General features: G+C 47.1%; 1 protein-coding gene across 9 annotated transcripts in view; it reads left to right on the top strand.

The window, feature by feature from the left end:
• The first annotated feature begins 488 nt into the window (after positions 1 to 488).
• COL12A1 (collagen type XII alpha 1 chain) overlaps positions 489 to 20,916 on the top strand; it is a 112,124-nt gene continuing 91,696 nt past the window's right edge. For 3 of the 9 annotated variants that reach the window (XM_081187302.1, XM_081187305.1, XM_081187306.1), the window contains exons 1-5: positions 489 to 684; positions 10,381 to 10,485; positions 18,427 to 18,543; positions 19,594 to 19,737; positions 20,349 to 20,405. In XM_081187302.1, coding sequence (XP_081043428.1) covers positions 10,416 to 10,485; positions 18,427 to 18,543; positions 19,594 to 19,737; positions 20,349 to 20,405 — 388 coding nt within the window. In that variant the 5' untranslated portion in view covers positions 489 to 684; positions 10,381 to 10,415. Of the gene's footprint in view, positions 685 to 4,972; positions 5,012 to 5,086; positions 5,104 to 6,366; positions 6,385 to 10,378; positions 10,486 to 18,426; positions 18,544 to 19,593; positions 19,738 to 20,348; positions 20,406 to 20,916 lie in introns of those variants that run through there. The other 6 variants (XM_081187303.1, XM_081187304.1, XM_081187307.1 and 3 more) reach the window with 6 other exon arrangements.

Below are 20,916 nucleotides of genomic sequence, written 5' to 3'. Positions count from 1 at the left end.
AAAGCATCAATTCTTTGGTGATCAGCCTTCTTTATGGTCCAGCTCTCACTTCCATATATCACTACTGGGAAAACCATAGCTTTAACCACATGGACCTTTGTTGGCAAGGTGAAGTCTCTGCTTTTTAAGATGCTGTCTAGGTTTGTCACTGCTTTTCTCCCAAGAAGCAGGCGTCTTTTAATTTCGTGACTGCTGTCACCATCTGCAGTGATCAAGGAGCCCAAGAAAGTAAAATCTCTCACTGCCTCCATTTCTTCCCCTTCTATTTACCAGGAGGTGATAGCAACCCGTTATTGCCAGATGGAAAGGTGGGTGGATATGGCAAGATTTCCTGCTGATTGTAATAACAACAGCGGCCACTAGGGAGGGCTATTGGACAACAAATGGACCTTGCTCCGTTTTCCCCCTCCTACGCAGAATTCCGCGCAGAGGAGGGTTAAAGGGAAGCCCTTCTAAACGGTCCCTGACAAAAAGGAAGCCCATTTCTGGTGCCTGAGTGGGAGCTCTCTGGATGTGGCAGTTCTGGGCAGCTGGGACCTCTCGATCTCGGAAGGGCGGCTTATCTTTCCCTCGGCCAGCAGAGCGCGGTGGGCGCAGCAGATGCAGCGGCAGCAGCAGAAATACTGGAGATAATCTGGAGCCCTAACCCGCGCGGAGCGAAGGACCGACGCCGGCGAGCAGCGCGTACGTGCTTGCTTTGAATGTCCAGGCGGGAGTCGGAAGGATCGGGGAGTCTGCGCCAGGAGAGGAGGCTTGCTCGGCCCGGGTTCTCCTCCTTTTGCGTTTCTTCCCCTCTTTCCCCCTCCCGGGTCTCGCCCTGCCCGCTGCACCCCTGTCTCTCGGTTCCGCGGGGCGCGCGAAGAAAGGCGTCTCTTTTGATGCTGCGCCTCCTCGCCTTGGCGCTGCCTGTAGGACTGCGACGCGGCCCGGCGCTTGGGTAATCAGAATAAGGCACACCTGCGCGGGGGCAGAGGTAGACGCGCAGCGGAGTCTCCGGGGCCACTTTTTCCTGCGCGCCCCGCGCCTCTCGTCTTCTTTCCAAAGCCAGGTAAGGTGGGGGGGGGGGCACTGGCTTGGGAGAAGGAGCCTCGCCTGATGCGTCGTTGGGACCGAGAGAAAGCACGGGCAGGGTAGCGGGAAACGGGCCTCGTTTCTCCCAGGTACGAGGGAGGCGTATCTACACCATCCTGCGCGACTGGCTTTGTTGTTGTTGTTTAGTCGTTTAGTCATGTCCGACTCTTCTTGACCCCATGGACCTGAGCACGCCAGGCACTCCTGGTTTCCACTGCCTTCAGTTTGGTCAAACTCATGCTGGTAGCTTCGAGAACACTGTCCAACCATCTCCTCCTCTGTCGTCCCCTTCTCCTTGTACTCTCCATCTTTCCCAACATCAGGGTCTTTTCCAGGGAGTCTAATCTTCTCATGAAGTGGCCAAAGTACTGGAGCCTCAGCTTCAGGATCTGTCCTTCCAGTGAGCACTCAGGGCTGATTTCCTGAAGAATGGAGAGGTTTGATCTTCTTGCAGTCCATGGGACTCTCAAGAGTCTCCTCCAACATCATAATTCAAAAGCGACTGGGTATAGGTAGGCAAAGGGCAGCAGCACCGCGAGGTGAGGTGCTGGTATGCACGTCAGAGCCTTTGAGTCCACCTATCCTTTTTCTTCCAGGATCTCTTTCCCTTTCTTGCCCACTTTCCCTTTTCTGCAGCTGGATGCACGTTGTGGTTCAGGACTCGGCCGGTGCGCCCCCGGGTATCAAGGTGGACTCATTCTAAGGTGTGCGCTGCGCCACCAGAGGCATACAGAATTCTTTCGCTTCTCGGGTAGATTCTGGACACGAGCTTGGCCAAGATGAGTTGCGCCTAAATCTCACGGACGGGGATTATTTTATTTTGGGGGGAGTTGCTGCGAGGCTTATAAATACCCTGCCTTCTCTGGGATTTAGTGCAAATACATTGAAAGCGCTTCCATGGTTGTTTTGGGGGCGAGGCCATGCGCTTTACACGTGCATCGAATGTGCTTTAACTCTATGGTGTGGAATGGATCTGCCGCTGAGAGGAGCGACACTCTTTGCTGGGCTTCTCTGTTTTTAGCCTAAGGAGTGTGAGGAAGCTAAACGCGTGCATTTCCCATCTTTCCAGGGCTGAGGCGGTAGACTCGGGTCTGGGCTGCACCAGGTGGAGGCATAACTGATGGAATGCTTGTCCACCATCAAGTCAATGGATGGATCCCTGCACACAGAACGCTAGAGGGCAGGGAGAAGTGGTCTAGTGTTCCCCGCTCCCTTACGCCCTCGTTTTCTGTGAGCAGGGAGCATGCGCGAATGTGCCCTCAGCTCGCAGTCTGAAAAAAGCCAGGAGAGCTAGACCTTGGCTTCAGAGAAGGCCCGTAGACCAACTTGTAGATGACTGTTCGGCAGCGTTCTCAAAAAGCATAGCTGTTCACTTTGGTTTTTTCAGAGGCCGACGAGGCAACTGCTGCCGCTCCCTCTTCCCGTGCGGTCCTAATCATGGCTTTTCTACCTCGCAAGCGAAGAGCGGCTGCGTTAAAGGTTCTTCAGTGGAGCAGCCTAACCGCAGGCCTGCCTAGGCGTCCTGTTGGTGGGAGTAGGAGGTGGTTGATACTGTCCACTTTCCCGGTTGCCTCTACGGGGATAAATCCTAGGGCACAAGCGGGCGGAAGCCATGGAGTTCCCAAAGCCCCGCTCGACTCGCTTCGGTTCTTCCTTTCTCACCACTTTCCCCTCTCAGCGGGACAGTTCCTGCACGGGGACACAGCGGCAACCTTTCTTCTCTCCCCGGCGCTGAAGCATAGCTTCTCTCCAACCTTTCCTTTCAGTGGCACACTGTATATGTCTAGGGATACTTTGGGCGGGGGCCAAACTAGGCTTTATTTCACCCGGGTCAAAGACCCAGTTTTGGCAGCTCGCGCGGGCGCGCGCGGGCCGGGAGGCTCAATGGCGCCCCTCTGGAGGCTTCACAATGCGGAAGGGTCGTAGCTCAGCAGCAGAGCATCTGTTCTGCAGGACCCAGATTCAATCCCCGGCATTTCCAGGTCGGCCCGGGAAACGTCCCCTGTCGGAACCCACAGAGAGCAGCTGCCAGTTAGTTAGACGGACTGATTCGGTGTGAGGTAGCTTTTTTTTTTTTGAGGACGAGACTTCTTTGGTTTTTCTAATGCTTTGCTGTGGAAGGAAAGACCCCCTCCCCCAATGGGCTGTAAAAATCGCAGGCAGGGCTGTCAAGTAGTCGTGATTTTATTATTTGTACCCCGCCCATCTGACTGGGTTGCCCAGTGGGCTTTGCTGAGCTGATGACTAGAAGCGCTCTCGGAAGGCTTCCAAATTTCCACGAATGTCGGGCTTCGCGCAGCTTCTCTCGCCAGGCTCTGTCCCGCCTTTCCCGCCCAAAATCCCGGGCTGCCCGGCCGGCCCACGTGCCGGCGAGCAGAAGCGCGCTCTCCCTCGAAGGAAAGGCGCGGGAGACGAGGCGCCACTTTCCAGGGTCTGAGGAAATGATGGTCAAACTTGGACGTTGCATTCCTGCTACTCCTTCCTTCTTCTTCCGCCTCAAACTAAACAAAATGAAGATTTAAGCCGGGTGAAAGCCCTGCTCCCTCCCCAGTGGGACTTGCGAGTCGACAGGAATCCAAGTACTTCAGCTGGAGCTGGGTTGCGAAGCGCGCCCGTTTCAGCCAAAGAAATGCACTGGGCAGCCGCTTCCTGAGTTGTGTTTATTTATTTTTTATAGGTGATGACTTCAAGGGTGGGTGAGTGAGGGGCGACCTTGCAGTAGAAGGATTAGTATACACTGGTTAGAAATGGGTGAGCAACGTGTGAAAGAGGGCGGCGTCAAAACCGGAGATGAGAAAACCCCGTGCGTTTTGTCTCTCCTCAGGGCGCCCCTCAACGTTTTAATTTTAATTTCCCCGCATGAGAACAGCATTCTCCGGGTTCCCACCAAATTTCACACTCGAGTGAGGGTTTCCCCCCCTCTCTCCCCGATACCAGGGAATGCAATCCTGTGCGCTTGGGACGGCCCGCTCACCAAGTACAGATGACTGCTTTTCACTCAATTTCGCACCCGCGAGTTTGCAGAACTTTTGAATGCCGAAGGAGACTTTGGACTTTCTAGAAAGGCGCGTGCCTCACACCCCTTGGCTCCCGAATGCGTGAGCTCCCCACACGAAATAATCCCCTCGCGCAAAATAATAATAATAATAATAATAATAATAATAATAATAATAATAATAAATGCTCCCAAGAAATTCAGGGTCACTTCAATTTCCCGCAAGTATTTCCACTTCAAACTTCTCTCAGTGAAGACCACATCTTTCCTCTTGTGGATTCAGGGACATCTCCCCCCCCCCCCGCCAGCCTCCCGGGTGCGAGCTAAGCGCCGGAGGTCCCCAGCGGCTGGCTGCTTCTCTGTCCTGGGCTCCCATCCGGCCCCCGCCTCAGCCAGAAGCCACTGCCGCGCGGCTGCTGCTGCTGCTTGGCTCGGGCGCGGAGGAGCCCGGAGAGCAGCAGCTACGTGTGTTCTTGGCTGGGCGGCCGCTGCCCCCTCCCCGCCCCCGCCCCTGCCTGCCTCCCCCCTCCTTGCCCCCCTCCCCGCGAGCCCTTCCGCGGCGGGGGCTGCGGCTGCGCTCGCGCGGGACTCCTCATGCCTCAGGAATGCGGCGAGGTATGCGCCCCTTTCCAAGCAGGCGAGCGGGCGCTGCTCGCTCTTCCCCTACTAGCGAGGAGAGGGGAGAGGAGAGGAGCGCCTAGCTCATCCCGTGGCAGCCGTCCACCTTTTCCCGCCGCCGTTTCGTAACCGCTTACGAGAGGCGAGCGCGGAGTTGGGAGCAGCCCTCTCTTAAGGAGCGCGCTTGGCGAGAGGCTCTTCCCACTCGGAGAAGGCGAGGCTTGCCGGACGGAGCGACCCCTCGCAGCCCAGCAGCCGCCGCCTCAGCAGCAGCCGCTCCTCTCGACGCCGCCACCGCTCCTGCCTCTGGCCGCGCCCTGCCTCAAGGTGCCCAGGACCTTTCCCCTCCGCTGCTGCCGCTGCCTCCTTCCTGAAGCCGGCTCCGTCGCCGCCGCCCTCCCCGCCAGCCCTGCCAGCCCTGCCAGCCCAGGTCTGTGCGCGCGCGGCGGAGAGGGAGCCCTTTCTCGCCTCGTGCCGGCCGAGCCCTTGCAGCAGCAGCAGCAGCCCGCGCGCGAAGGCGCCCCAGGCGAGAGGCGCTGCTGGTGCGCCGGGGCTGGCGGCGCGGGCGAGCCGGAGCGCGCGGGCTCCCTGCGGTGGAAGCGTGGATTTTATAGGGCGCGGGGGGGGGGGCGATGTCCTCGGATTTGATGGCAGGAGGTCGTCGAGGGTCTCCGGTCAGCTTTCCCCCTAAAGGGCAGATGATTCAGGAGGGAGGGAATCAAAGACGAGCGTGGCATCCGACGGCTTCTCATCAGCTCTTGCTTCTGCAGTTCTGGGCTCTGAAAAGGCTGCACACTCAAATAGTTACTGGTTTGCTGCCTTTTTCTCTCCGTTGGCGATTGCTTAGAATAGTGGCGTTTAAAAAGAAAGGCGCGCATCGTTTGTCCCTGGGGATCTTTAGTTCCTGCGCCCCATTTTTATCAAGCTGAGTGGGAGTTGGGGGTGGGCAAGGAATCCCCCTCGACGTGGGCAAGGGAAATCCCTGGTTGCAACTGCTTCACACGTCGGAAGCTCTTTCTCTCTCTCGCCTTCATCCCGCGCCTTCTCTGGCTGTGCAACGGCTCCTTATATGTAAGTTTCTCCTTTCCAGTCGGTAGTTTTGTTCTGGGGGCAATTACTCACGTTTGCTGTGTGCAAGATTGCGTTTTGTTTTCATTGTGTGCGAAATGATTCTCTGGCCGGGGATCGACGCGTCTGAAAGAGATCTGCTTCTGCTGCTTCTTTTTTCTCAAGGTCCGGGTGACTGCAAATAAACTGAAATAAATTCAGAGCGGCGGCGTTTCTTGGCTGCTGCCAACTCAAGAAAGGCAGCTCATAAATTGTGCAGTGGAAAGCAGAAAAGTCAGCGAAACTGTTGCTAAGCGATCGGATCAGCGTTTTGGCCAAACTAAAAAGAGAAACGTGTTCGAAGGGTGTTGGTGGTGGGAACTCCAGTCTGGAAGGAGCGGCCGGGGCGGGATGGGGGCGCTGGGAATATATCTCCTTATAATGCTTTGGCTCCGCTCGGGTTCTTTGGGGGGCGAGTAGCTGCGTTGCTGCTTCTGCCCGGCAGGTGGCGCTGGAAGCTCAGAAAACACACCCCGGACAGAAGCCGCGTCCTCCTCGCTGCTTTAAATGCCTCCTGGGTGCGCACCGGCCGAGGAGCAGACGCGCTCCGAGTGGAGCGCTGGAGAGGAGAGCGTGCGCGTGCATGTATGCAGGTAGGCAGCGAGAAGAGCAACGAACAAGATCGCTCACGTTGGCTGGCTGCTACAGAAGCGAGAGATTCTCGGTTGCATTAGCACCGCGTGTGTGTATATTGGGGTGGGGGTATATTTATATATATTTAAAAGCATCCGTTGAGCGGGCGCTTCTACTGCCTGTGCGCTTCTGTTGAGCGTCAGGTCTCGGGCAGGAACTGGGAAGGTATTGTCGAGTCTTGTCAGTTTCGCAGAGCGATTAAACGTACCTTCTGGCTGTGTGTGTTTAAGAGAACAAAACAAAACATCTCTTTCCATAGCCCAGAAACTATTTCTTCCTCCTGAGCTGTTAATCGCCTAATGATTTACGCCAACTGTTTTGCTTTGTGGTTTGGTCTTGGCAGCGCTATAAGTGATTCAAGTCTATTGCTTAATTACTCGCGCCTTTCCTTCTCGCGGGAATGGGTAAACGAAAAGCTGAAGCTAAAAGTTGCTGTTGGGTATTTCCTCTTTTTAAAAAAATACACCAGATCTCGGATGCTTCGTTTATACGGGTTACAAACGTCTCCGCTTCTCATTTTGGGCTATGTAAGAGCCCTTTAGTCTAGACTTGTGTGCGAAAGTTTCAGGGGTTTATACCACTCAACACCCCACCCCCCCTTATTGGCTCCCTTGTATTGCTTCAGAGTGAAGACAAGGATGCTCTGAAAACTCTGCAAGACCATTAAACTTGACTAGATTTGCCTATCAGGACAATGAACTTTGGCTCAAGGCCCAGTAGGAAGGCTACAGTTAAATGCAGAATTAGGCACACTGCCAACCTGATCCTATGGATGGGACTTACTCCCAAGTAAGTGTGCACTGGACTGCAGCATTGATCACTGTGGATTTAGAGTCTGTGCTGGATCTTCCAATCTCCCAGGTCTTAAGCAAGTAGATTTTTTAAAACCACCCATATAGCTTTTTTCCAGAGAGGAAATACAAAAATCTCCTTGATGCTAAAATATATATTTTACTGCTGCTTTTAAACATTTATAATGTGGTAAATGTGTTGCGGGTGCCACCCAGCCTACAATAGATCGATAAATCAAGTATTGACAAGGAAAAGCATCACTTAACTCCCCCATACCCCCCAAAAAACCCTTCTTAGTATACAGTATGTTCTGCCTCAGTGCAAAATTCTGAGTTCTGCAACAAATGTAATATTTGCATAGATTTTCTTACTTTGAAAATATGTTTTGCTGGATGCAGGGAAGAGCAATGCAGTGTACCTTGGCTACTAGACATCCTCTTAAGGCTTTCTCTCCCTTCTCCTCAGGAGATTTTATCAGACCACGAGACCCACAGTTTTGTGTCTGTGTTTTCAGCCAAAAAAACACCCCGCCAACCACTTTTTTCTTTTGGTTAAAAGTGAAATCTGAGATTTGTAAAGCTTCTGAATTCCACGCCCTTTGCTGAATTCCGCACATTTCTCTTGCTTGGTTGGAATACACACAGAATGCTCCGTTAACAATAAGTAGGGCTAGTTAATGAGTTCTTTCAGAACTGTTCAAAGGAATAAGTAGAGTTAAGTGGTTTGTAGATTTGCAGCCAACTGCATATTTCTAGACCAAATACATCTTCTGTTGCTCACCTCCATCCTGTGTTTTTAGAGTTCTCTTCCTTTCTCTGCATCTGTGTGAACAAAAAACCCCCAATCAAGCTGCTGCGTCAGAGGGGTGCTAGACCTAGGAGTTGGGTTTCATTGGTATGTTACATCCCCTTGTGTATAATTTGTTTCAGACCTTACTGCAGGCAGGCGAGGGGGACAGGATCAAGGAGCTGCATATTTGCAGGCAGAGTGTTTTTATTGCAGTTTCCAAATTACCCTAGACTTCTAAAGTCATCCTTAAGTGCTTCAACAGTTACGAAAAAGGAGCCAAATAAAATTCCCAGCTGAATTGGAGCCAGTGAAGGGGAAGGCTGGGAGAGAGAAGAAACTTCTGAGTTAGCAGTTGCTGGAACTCATGGCTGGCCTCTGCATTTGCTCTGGGTCAGGGGTAGGAAGGAGGATGCAGATGGAATCCCCCACCACTTCCAAGACCACGGATTTCATGCATGCCAGTTGAAGTGCTTTCGGTTATCTCTCCTGTTGTTGGTGTGCATGTGTGAAGGGCAAAAAATGCTTCTTTAAATGCCCTCGTGTCTGTTTTTTAGAAAATCGATAGATGACCGTGCCAGGAAGTTGCATGCCAGTTTTTCTGGGATATTGGTTTCAGTTGCAAAGCACTTCTTTAAAAAACCAGAAGTTGTGTATGCTTGGGAGGAAGTGTCTTCTATTTAATAGCCTCTTTGGTCACTTCTTTTAAGAGGCGTTGCATTTTATGAGCTAGACATTTTTGCCCACACACTTCTGCCTCCCTAAGAATGAATTACCCTCCAACCATTCTAGTGGGCAAAGCTTTTGAAAGAGAAGGGAAGTGGAATGGAAAAGGAAAAACAAACAAGCACCAAATCCTGCTTTCATACTCTCTTGCCTCCTAAGGATATGCTCCAGCCCTCCTATACCACTCCCTAAAGGATGCCTGTCTTTCTCAACACTGAGGGCTACAGAACCTCTTCCTGCCAAGGGCTGCATTTCTCTGGAGATAATTTGTCAGGAGGCTTGGGGTTGTGGTGGGAAAAACCAGAGGTGGGCATGGCCAGAGCCAAAACTGGGTGGGGCCTACCTTTCTCTCCTTTTTGTCTCATTCCTTCTCTTTCTTTCTGATACTTCCTTCTCTCTCTGTCTCTCCATCTTCCTACCACCTACAAGGCTGCCAGGGAGGGACAGGTTGCTCTTGCCCCAAAGCCTGAACTTACTACTTAAATAAGACTTTCTTTCCTCGCTCAGTCTGTGTCAGCTTCACTCCATATTTCCCTCCTCCTCTCCTTCCTGGCTCTCCCCACCTGCATGAAATCTGGCTCTTGAGCCATACATTGCTGGCCTCTGATCTGTCCAGGAGTTTATCTATTAATCATTCATCACGTAGCTCAGTGGCACACTTTGGGGACTCAAATTTCATTGGCACCCTGTGTGACACCAGAATTCAGTGGCCCCTTCTCTTCTCATGCTCCATTTTAAATAATTGTTCTGGGGTCCCCTGCAGCATCCACTGCAGTGCTACTGAGGCTCCTCTGAGGCTCCCCAAACCAGTCGTGCTCCCCTAAATCCATCACTGCATAGCTGGAAACCAATTCATGTAACTTTCAGCAGATCTTCTCCCTTCTGCCACTTTCTGGTCACTTCAAATACTTATTTTTACAAAAGACTGTGTGAAATTGACATGGATGATGGTTTTGCACTGTCAGTAGTAGATCAGATGGGATGAACAGGCAAATTGAAAGGACAGGAATTTTCCCCACCCCACCCCACTCCACCCCACCCCACTGCCAATGCAAATTGAAGATATGGCATCCTAATCTAGATGGGAAGTGAAGCTTGGGGATAGAGGGGCTACCCTCCAGAGCCCTGCTACATCATGCCAAAGGCCCTTCTAGTTCAATGTCTTGTTTTCACAGTGGCCAACCAGATGTCTGTAGGAAGATGGAGGACCCGAGGGCAACAGCACTCTCCTCAATAGTGATTCCCAGAGCTGGTATTCAAAGGCATACATAGCCATCTTGGATTGTTTCCCCTGCCCCCAGTTCTAGTGAAAATTTGCTGCACTTATGGGCATGGATACATAGCTAATATATCTTCTAGTTTGGCTCTAGCTGGCAAGGCATTATGGATATTTAAAGGGAACATAGTATGTATGGTGGCAGTGTGCATGAAGCAGAGGGAAAACCCCATCTGATCATCAAAGCACTTTCGTGATCCATATCTTATGTATAACACTGGGCTAAAAAAAAAGAGCTAAGAGGGAGCAGAGGTATATACTAGCTGCTCAGTGCTCAGCAGCTTCCCTTCTGCTGCTATGTGATTTCTTCTCTTCATCCATTTAAACGACTGAAAGAAATGTGTGCTGATTCTCTTCCTTCTTTTTCTTCCAATAGATTCATTCATGTGGTTGTGATCCAAACCGACAGCAATGAAGACGAGGCTTCCTGCAGCAGTTGCTGCCCTGTGTGCTCTTCTCCTCTGTGTGACAGAGGCTGAAGGTAAGTCATCCCTTCCTTCATTCCTTGGGAAAAGTGATGGTGCAGAATTAAAGAAGGAAACAATTTCTCTCTAAGTGTGAGTGCTTCACCAAACCCCCTTTCCCCCCTCTCTCTCCCTCCCTCCTTCCCTTTCCTTCCTTTCTGTGGTTTGTTTACTTCCAGAGAGCAACTCCAGCTGAGTAGCTCCACTCTCCTTCCTCTTCTTTGTTGTCTTCCCAGTGTGCTGTCCACACTGGATGTCTCCTTGCAACCAGAAGCTGGCCTCTGCCCTCCCGTGGCCTCCTTTCCTCTTTCCCTCCCTCCCGGGAGAAGGAGGACACCTGTACAAACTTGAACCTTCTCCTTAATAAGCCAGAGAAACCCTGGAGCGTTTGCACACACCCTCCTGATGCTTAATTGCTTTGCTTTGTACTGTGAATACATAATAGACACATGCACAGTTTCCCCCTTTCTTTTCTTAAAAAACAAACCCTTTATAAAATAAAATACTCCAACAGAATCTGGCTACCTGTGCATCTTTGTCTGAAATGGGGGGCGGGGGTAGATGGGTGAGGAAGGTGGGAAGTCTTTCCTAATGAATCAAACATTTGGGGCACCGCACTTGCTCCTGTGTAGGGAGCAATAACCGGATCCCTAGAATTAACATGATGTTCCTGCCATTCTTTCTCACACAGAGGAGACCGGCTTTCAGCAAAGCACCTCAAAGCTGGTTTGCTCCCTGGGATAAAGCTATTGCAGGTTTTTCCAAACTTGTAGTCAGTCCATCAACAGCTGGTGACCCAACGCCTGTCATCCCTAGCCAGCAGGACCAGTGGTTAGGGATGATAGGAATTGTAATCCAAAAACAGCTGGAGACCCAAGTTTGGGAAACTCTGGACTATTGTTCCCTAGTGCCGGTAATGGCTGTTTGCTGCAGGTGCTGCAGAGAATCGATCCCAAGGCTCTTGAGGTCATGCCAAAGTGCCTGGCCAGGCAGCTGCTGGTGCCAGAAACTCAGAAAGCATGCAAATAGTCACACTCATTCTGGTGGCCCGGGAGGGCCTTGGGCATATGAGGGAGGGGGTGTGCATGTCGTTCTGATGTCTCTCTCACACTGCCACCTGAGGCAAGTGGCTCCTTGAGGCTAAGGACAAGGCTGGTTGTGGTCCTCACAGTAAGTGTTTAGTAACTTGGAATCTTCATGCCAGAGCCTCAGAGTTCTCAGTCCTGGTTTAGAATGTGTGCTCATAAGGGAGGAAGGAAATCTCTAACCTGGGATTTCCCTTTCTCATCTCAAGCAGTGCTGAATGACCCCTGGCATATCCACTGTCCCGGGGGTGGGACTAACCTCTGGCTCTCCATATGGTGGAAGTCCAGCAACATCTGGAGTGCAATAGGTTCCTCATCCCCATGCTGCCATCACACATAACATCACACATAACATACTTTAAATAGGTGAAGGGTTTTCCCTTCTCTCCTTTCAACCTCTCAGATTATTATTATTATTATTATTATTATTATTCAGTGGCAACACCAGTGGTGAAGAGCTGGGATAGGGAACTTAGAGCCCTTCAGATATTGCTGGATTTCCAACTCCCAACAGCCCAAGCTACATGGCCAATGGTCAAAGATGATGGGAGTTGTAATCCAACAACAGCTGGAAGGTAACAGGTTCCCCACCTTTGGCCCAGAGGAGAGGAGAGGAGAGGAGAGGAGGGAAAGCCCTTTCCCCATGCTTTGCTGCTGTGAAGGAGGGGGTATTCAGATCAAACATGTGCACAGCAAACCATTGCTGGCTGGGGAAATAGAAAAAGAGCAAAGAAAACCTCTCCTCACTTTATCCATGCACTCATCCATCACATTCTTCCACTCAAAACTCTTCCTTGAGATTTGTTAACCACACAGTTAGCATTGTACTCAGCAGCACTGAATGCTCATAAATTTTCATACAAGAGTAGAAATGTAATCTGGTAACTTGAATGGACCCTCTTGATTCTTACACATATATGAGAATTTTTGCATATCTGTTCTTAATCTGCACAGCTGAGGGGGAAAACCCCTATGTACTGTACTGTTGCTGCTGCATCCAGAGGGAGGTAGTAGCTAATAGTGCCAGCACTGTAGATTTGTGCGGATGGGACTTTTCCAGGATCTTATTCTGTACAGATTGTAATTTGCTGCATCCAGTTTTGGAAGCTTCAAGTCTGCTTAAACTTTGGTCACCTCTCTTGTTGACAACTGCACCCTTCTCTCTAGTCTTGCCTTGTCACATCTCGGTGCCATCACCACTATCCAAAACTCTGCTGCTTCTGTTTTCTCCCTACTATTAGATTCCGCCCCCCGCATACACCCTGGGGCCTGGACCTATCCTTTTCTTCTGTGTGCTTATGCTATGAAGTACCAGGATGCAGCCTCTAGCAATCTATGTGCAGCATATTTATCCTGGCAGTGCCCATAAATAGTGTTTAAAGAAAAAAATACATTAGGTTAAGAAAAGACTTAGGGTAAACTGCATTTAGGCAATATGTTTACAAATCCTGGTGAGGGGCACATGTGGCTCCTCATTGTGGATGTGTTTCAAGATATGCCTTTGATACACTGGAGCAGATTTCAGACCTTTTGCGTGCTCCATTCTTTCTTAATATTCCATGGAGGAGGGTGGCAGTCGTGCTGTGCCACTTCCCCATTGGATCTGTTGCGGGAGGTCCTGCTGGAGACTTCAGCTCCATAACATTATCCTGGCTACAGCCGAAGACACAAAGTAAAGGACTTCTTGTGAACATAGCACCATGATGCTGTCACAGCATGCAAAAGTACAAACTGAATGCGTGCAACTTGGGAGTAGCGTGTGCTGCTCTGATGGGATATGCATCAAGTATGTATGAGGGTAACGTTTATCTATCTCGTTCAAGTTGCTTGGGAGCCTTTGGAAATCTGTGTTGAAGGATAAGATGTGGTTTAACTGAATGTGTTGGAATCGAAACCAACATTCCAATCCATACATGACCTCAAATGTCTGACTTGTACTTATGGTTGGTTCTAACCTAAGGCCACAATTCCCAAATCACTGACCACAGAAGTCATTGAGACTAGTCCAGTGTAGGTGGTTTGATTTTTATTTTTTTTTTTGCATGCAGATCTGAAATGATTATTGCTTTTCAGCTTCTAGCTGGCTCCTGTTTTTATTATAGGTTGCAACAAAACCAAAATATTGGTATCTCATAAAACAACACAGACATTGGGTTTTTTGCCCTGCCACAGACTGGTTTTAAAGCAGTTCTTTCCCCCAAAGGAACCCTAGAAACTCTGATTCTTGGTGGGGAGGGACCGTGTCTGTTAAATGGGTATAAAACTGAAAGAAGCTTGCTGTTTTAGATGTATCTCCTAGAAGCCCAAAACGCTGTGATTTGTTAAAAAGGTGTAAACCCTCCCAGCTAAATCCAGACTGGTTTACTTGTTTCTACAAGACAGTAATTAATTTTGAAATGTTTTCAGCACCCTCACCCCCTGTTCTAGAATTACAGTCCTTTCTACCCCCAATACAGAACCAACCCCTCGGTTATTCAGGCGAGCATGACAATATACTTCTATGCAGTTCCCAAATTGGGAGAGTGGGGCAACAATAGGTGCCGTTATCCCCCTCAAATCTGATGATTATCAGTGCGGCGTCTCTGCCAGGGTTTGGTTTCTGTATATTGGAATATTCTTTTTTCCTCCATGGGGGGAGTATTCCACCGTGTCAGTTTTCACCTGAAATATGACTTGTCACAGCTCAGGCACTGAACAGACTTTCAGAGAGGTGATAAATTTAAGGTAAGGCTCCATGAGTGGGTCTCTGACTGCTGCCCCCCACCTCCCCAGCTGCCTATGCTTTAGGGGAGCATGTCTAAAGCTGTGGTCTTCATGTGTAGGTTGTTTCCTCTTTGATTTAGAGGTCTGATCATGTGGAGTATAGAACCAGAAGGTGGAGGCACTTACCTGACTTCCCAGCAGGTGAGTTGTTGCTGCTTACCTGGGGTGGGGGTGGGGCAAAATGGTGGTGATGTTGGGGAAGGGCAGATGGTGCTGGCTGAACCACCAAGATAGTACATTACCTTTCTTGATGCCTTCCCCTCTTCCTCCTGGTAAGTAGCAGCAACTCACCTGCTGGGGGAATTATAGCATTGCAGTGTTGGAAGGGACCCCCCCCCCATGGTCATTTAGTCCCACCCCCTACAGTGCAGGAATACTGCCTATAGGTGTCCCTGTGTGGTCTCGAACCACCAACTTTCTGATTAACAGCTAGAGGCAAGGACCCATTCCGTTACTGGGGCCATGTTAAGAAGTAAGCCAGTATGCAACTGCTTAGCAGCTATATAGCAAATTACCTCTTCCTTAAATATTAAATAAAAACACACACATACACACACGATATGGGCATAGTCCACTATACATTTCTGTCATGGCTTGGTAGCTTGAGTCTAGCCTTCTTTTAAATATTGCTTTCCTATCTCGTTAGATATTCACAGGGAGTAGCCAGATAGTGTCACCTGTAAAAATGCTGTCTTTTGATTAATTTTTATTGCATTTGATACCCAAACCAACGTGAGAGATAGACAACCTCACGAAGGGCTTGTGTTCCTCATCTTAACTAGTCAGCGTATGTTTACAATGCTAACAGTTGTGTGAACTTGATCAATATAATGATCAATATACTTATTGCTTATGTTTATTTTAGTGAGAGAAATATGCAGAAAACAATATAAATCATACCCCTGTTCTTGGCTTTACCACAATACTTTCAGTGGTATAGAATAATTTGTGAGAGAACTGAACCTGGGAATGTTTCCTTGATTTCTGTGGGACTTGTTTCAGAGTAGACACGTGCAGGATTGCATTGTGGGCTCCTTTTTTTCAGTGTATTTTATACACTGGTACAGTTATTTGACTAGAAACAATCACACAGTCAGGAAGCACTCAGAAGACTCTTCACAATGTAATAAAAAAGTAATTAAATTGGCTCATAGAATACTGTATTTTATTAGTATATTACTTGCTTTCGCTATTTTGAAGTCTGATTTCCTTAGTCATCCATAGTAGTGAAGTTAAAAGACAGGTTTGGATCCAACCAATCACTTTATGCATGATGAAGGGCTTGTGCATGTCTAGTGGGCTTCTGAGAAACAGAAGCAGACTACCTGTGCCGCATCAGAAACTGCTTTAGAAACACCACTCTGTTTCAAAAGTGGCTTGGTATGATGCATAGGGGAATGCTGTTTGAGAAATAGAAGATATTTTAGTTTTACAGAAATAGTTGCATGGTACTTTGGATCCTAGCCAGAGGCTGCAAGCCTGCCTTTTTGTGAGAAACCGATAGGTTCTAGATTCATTGACACATTCATTGAGAAGTAATTCCTTTTTTTAAAGTGTGCCCTTTGTCCAAATCTAGCAGAAGTATAGATTGCAATCCCATCGCACTTCACTTGCAAGTAAGCCCTACTGAGCTTGGTTATTTAGCTTTGAATTTCTTTGAAATAAACTCATGTATGATCAAGTTTGGAATAAACTCATGTATGATCCATACTCCTATGGAAGTAAATAATAATTGCGCCGTTGAATTTGCTACAAACAGATGATCTGATGAGAGTTAAAAGTGATGTTCACACTATATATGCCAAGTGCCACATCTGAGTTTTCACAAAGCAAATTACAGTCTTTTGAAATGTTAAAGACTTTTCCCCACAGTTAGTTTTTTCAGTTTATCTGGAATCCGGTCATTTGGATATCATCAAGGTGGGCTGCTGCTGTCCCTCAGCAGTTACAGCCTAAGACCTCTGCTGCTTCAGGTCAATTTACCTTCAAGGTTGGTGGTGCTATTTTTTTCCCCATGTACTGATTATTTAAAAAAGAGCATGCTCAGGTCAGTTGTCTCTGCCTTTGCATTAAATTTGTCCTGAGCCATTGCTATGGAAACAATATTTTATAATGGTATTCTTTAAATTGTTGTGCATCCTACTATTAACATCTATTGCATGACTTTGGTACAGTATATAAATGTATGCTTTAAGTTTTGACTGCAGAAGTGTGACTGGCTTAAACAGAATGAAGAGTCAATTGTACATGCAGATTAATAGTCTAATCTCACTGCCTGTGTATGGACAATAGGAAAAATAACAAGTATTCTAGTTACTACTATATCTACTACAGCAACAGCACAAAGCCATATTATCCCATTTTCATTGGAAATGACCATATGTTAAAAAACATTCACTATTTATTCAAGACCTCAAGCTCCCCCACATATAATTGTATGAAATTTTGTTATGCATTTTTAAAGCTGTGAATCATTTGGAATGCACACCGATTAAGTGCTTCTGTGGTCAATGGAACTGCAGTGTCATAGGCGATGAGTGAATTATCTCCCTGGAAGTAGTTAACATTTTGTCATTGATTGCTCAGAGGCCCACTTTTCAGTAAGTTGGGGTTTTTTTAATTTAAAAAGGCCAAATTAAGTAAAAATGGACATCTTCCAAGAAAACCACAAGATATGGCTCATTCACAATGCTTGCCAAACAATCTGAGGTATTAAAGGGAAGCACAGCTGAATTTCATCTGCCTTTGTTAGACTTGTTTAAATAGTTATTTATAGAACGCCTACCATGCACTGACAGTGAATCAGTAAAATCCTGCATGACTCAGCATGAACAGTTTAACTACGAGAATATCATTATAAAATATTACTATGAAACGTCTTTGCGTAATGATCCTTGTACATGGAAGCTTCCGTCCATTGTGGGAAGCTAAACCAAAATAAAAAAATTGACTTTTCATATACATACATGCATGATGCTGCAAGATAGCGTATGTAAACTATTCCTTTCTGTACTGTTCCGTTCATCGTCTCATTAGCTCCCACAAATTTATTTGCAGTCATTCGTTTGGATCACTGATGACCTTTTCCTTGTCCCCCCCCATACATTCTGTAAATAAATGTCTATAAATATACCTTGATGTTGTCTTTCCATAATTAACCATTGTTGTGTACACGCCATACTGGCATTTTGTGTTAAAATGCCATTCTTTAGTATGGATACACCTGCTGCAAAGGGGACATGATAAAAGATAAACAAAAAGTTTACACCTCAGGAATAGTATAGCAAAGGTGGTGTAAACAGAAAATGTGTGGGTTTTTTTTTTAAAAAGTTATACATAATAGTTCAAATGTGATAGGTAATAATTTCTAATTTGTTAACCCCTTCATTCCCAATTTTATGTATAAGCAGATTCAAGATAAGCCACTCGGGCAGCTTTTTGGAACTGAGGGGTTAAACTCCAAGAACAAATATATGCATATATATATGTGTATGGTATAAATTGAGCTCTGAACTGCTCAAATCTTTACCACATTCCAAAATGCATATTTCTCTTTTTCTCTGCCAAGCTTTTATTTTATAAAAAAAGTTTCAAATGTGCAGAGACCATTTTTAAAAAGACCGATAAATTCTTTGATGTCTTACTGAAAGGGATTATTGTGTTAATGTCAAGTGATCTCATGGTGTTGTAAGCAGGTTGTGATTTGGCATGCTTCTACGAATTGCACCCAGCATGTTAAAAACATTCTTTTAATTGTTATGTGAAATGTTTGCATATGTGGTTATTATCTGTGAACTCATTGTACATGTATCCAAATGTGTTTTCTATTGTGCTTGATTTTGCTGGCCATTCTTGAATGACTTGGCAATTCAAGAAACAAATGTTCTGTGCTGTCCTCTGTAATGTGTATTCTCTTTGATGTGTTTTGTCATATTCCATCAGCTTGTATCCTCCCTTTGCCAACAGCATATCCTTATATGTGTTGGAAACAAATTTATGCAAAGACATATCTTAGCAAGCTTTGCTTAACATACATTTTTTAAAAATTTAACAAAATGTTCATTTGTTCAACATTAAAACACACTCTTGCTTGGTGTAAATCTTTTGCAGTTAATCCGCCGTCAGACTTGAATTTTAAAATTATAGATGAACACACTGTTCAAATGTTATGGACAAGACCATCTGATGCAATAGAAGGTTACAGGATAACAGTGACACCTGAAGCTGGTAAGTTTTGGCGTTCTAATAAGCTGAAACCTCAAATAATGCAGTCTTGCTCTATTTCATTCATTTTTCCTAGCTGATCTTTTTTTTGGGGGGGGGTATGTCCAAATACAATATGAAAACACATACCAGGGACAGCTGTAATTTGTCCTAAATGATGCCTGGTAATCATGTTCAGAATGGTTTCCTGGCAGGTGCACTAATTCTAGAGGGCGGAGGCATCATCTGCCCTCTTAATATTCCTTAAAGGTAAAGAGACCCTTGACCATTAGGTCCAGTTGTGACTGACTATGGGGTTGCAGCGCTCATCTTGCTTTATTGGCCGAGGGAGCCGGCATACAGCTTCCGGGTCATGTGGCCAGCATGACTAAGCCGCTTCTGGTGAACCAGAGCAGCACACGGAAACGCCTTTACCTTCCTGCCGGAGCGGTACCTATTGATCTACTTGCACTTTGACGTGCTTTCGAACTGCTAGGAGCAGGGACCGAGCAATGGGAGCTCACCCCGTCACGGGGATTCGAACTGCTGACCTTCTGATCGGCAAGTCCTAGGCTCTGTGGTTTAACCCACAGCGCCAGCCGCATTCCTTAGCACAAGCCTAAGCCCCCACTAGCAAAATCACCTAGACAAGTGCAGCATCAAAGGCAGGCTCCTCCTAAGCATGAGAAAAGGGGAGCAGCAGCTATTGAAGCTGTGAGGCGCTGGGCAAGGCCTCCTCCTGATCATGTTCCCACCGTGGCAGCGCCAGTCCCCAGTTTGGGAAACCCTGCTGAATGCGATAGAACGTGGCAGGGGTAACTGCCATTAGAGTAGCTGGGTAGTAGGCAGAAGGGCCATGACAGCTTTGCCTCTATGGCCACACTCTGATATCAGTGCAATTCAGCCACTTTCACTGTACTATGGACATGCTACTATACCTATTTCAGGAAAAGAAGTGGCCGTGAAGTTTCTACATTTCTTTCATTGTTAAATAGGTAAAAGCTCTCTTTTATTGTTTTGAATGGAACTTTGCAACTATGACGTGTTTATTGTTCTACATATATTGTGTTGCAGATGGACCTACTAGAGAATTTACCCTAGCACATAGCGCTACCCAAACTTTATTAACAGACCTTACACCTGATACTGAATACGTTGTAACGATAAGTTCATATGATGACAGAGAAGAGAGCATATCTGTCTCTGGACAACTTACAAGTAAGTTCGCATTATTGATTTAGATTTATCCAGAGAGTCACAAAGGTCTCCCTCGGGAGGTAGTGGACTCTCCTTCCTTGGAGCTTTTTAAGCAGAGGTTGGATGACCATCTGTCATGGATGCTTTAGCTGAGATACCTGCATTGCAAGGAGTTAGACTTGATGACCCTTGAGTCCTTCCAGCTCTACAGTTCTATAGTTCTATGACCCTGGTATTATTTGGGCACAGTTTCCTGTCCCCATATGCTTCTGTCATGCATTCACCTGAAGCATCCATCATTCCCCCCGCCTTCATAATAATATTTCAAAAACCTGAAGGCATGCAAGAAAACTGTCACTTGCAATGAGGTTATCAGATAAATGGGGTTATCAGTATGCTGGCTGAACCCACCCTTGCTATGACTTTGCTAGGCTTTCTCCACATGTTGACTTTTGTAGTAAATGTGCCCCCATCTGTTCTGAATTTGAAGGAGAATAATGGGATGTGAATCACTGGAGAAGCCCAAATGTTTTTTGGCCCTATTTACATACTCTCCCAGCACATCCTTAGATTCTGACAGTTTATCAGTGATATGGGATACTTCTTAATCCTATGTTATTTTGTTGTTCCAGTTCAAACAGGTGGTTTAGTAACAACAGAAAAGAAAATCGAAGAAGTTCAGTTACAAAGTAAGTGACTTTGCCCATTTAAAATCACTTAAAATCACATTAGGAACGTGAGACAGTTCTTTCTAAGTCAGCACCGCCAGTTGCCCATTGAGCTGTGCAAATTCTTCCTTTCCCTTTTCTCAATAGGTATGTCTACTAGACAGGGAAAAGAGTGTTTAGTTACGCCCTGTCCCAATCATTGTATTACAGACACTAGTCTGTATCACTCCTTGTGCTGACTGCTAGGTCTGGTAGCTAAGGAGGAAAACATTTACTTACTTACTTACTTACTTACTTATTTTTGCAAGCTTTTGTTTCTTGTCCTCTAGACACCTTAAAGTCTCTGTTTTCCTTTTCTCTTTTGATCTTCCTTTCTCCATTTAAAAGTTAATTTAGCCTGGTGAGCTATCAGCCTTTGTTTTATTCCTCAAGCTTTCCAACCATTTAAATTTTGGTTCAGAGTGTGGGAATTCGACTCTAGTTCCCATTTGCAGAGTATGTGGAAGACAGTCCTGGGTCGTTTGAACCTTTT

Source organism: Podarcis bocagei (assembly GCF_964188305.1).
Source record: "Podarcis bocagei genome assembly, chromosome: 3".
In the NCBI taxonomy this organism is placed as follows: Eukaryota; Metazoa; Chordata; class Lepidosauria; order Squamata; family Lacertidae; genus Podarcis; species Podarcis bocagei.
Note: the sequence above shows the minus strand (reverse complement) of the source record. Positions and strands in the feature narration are given on the sequence as shown.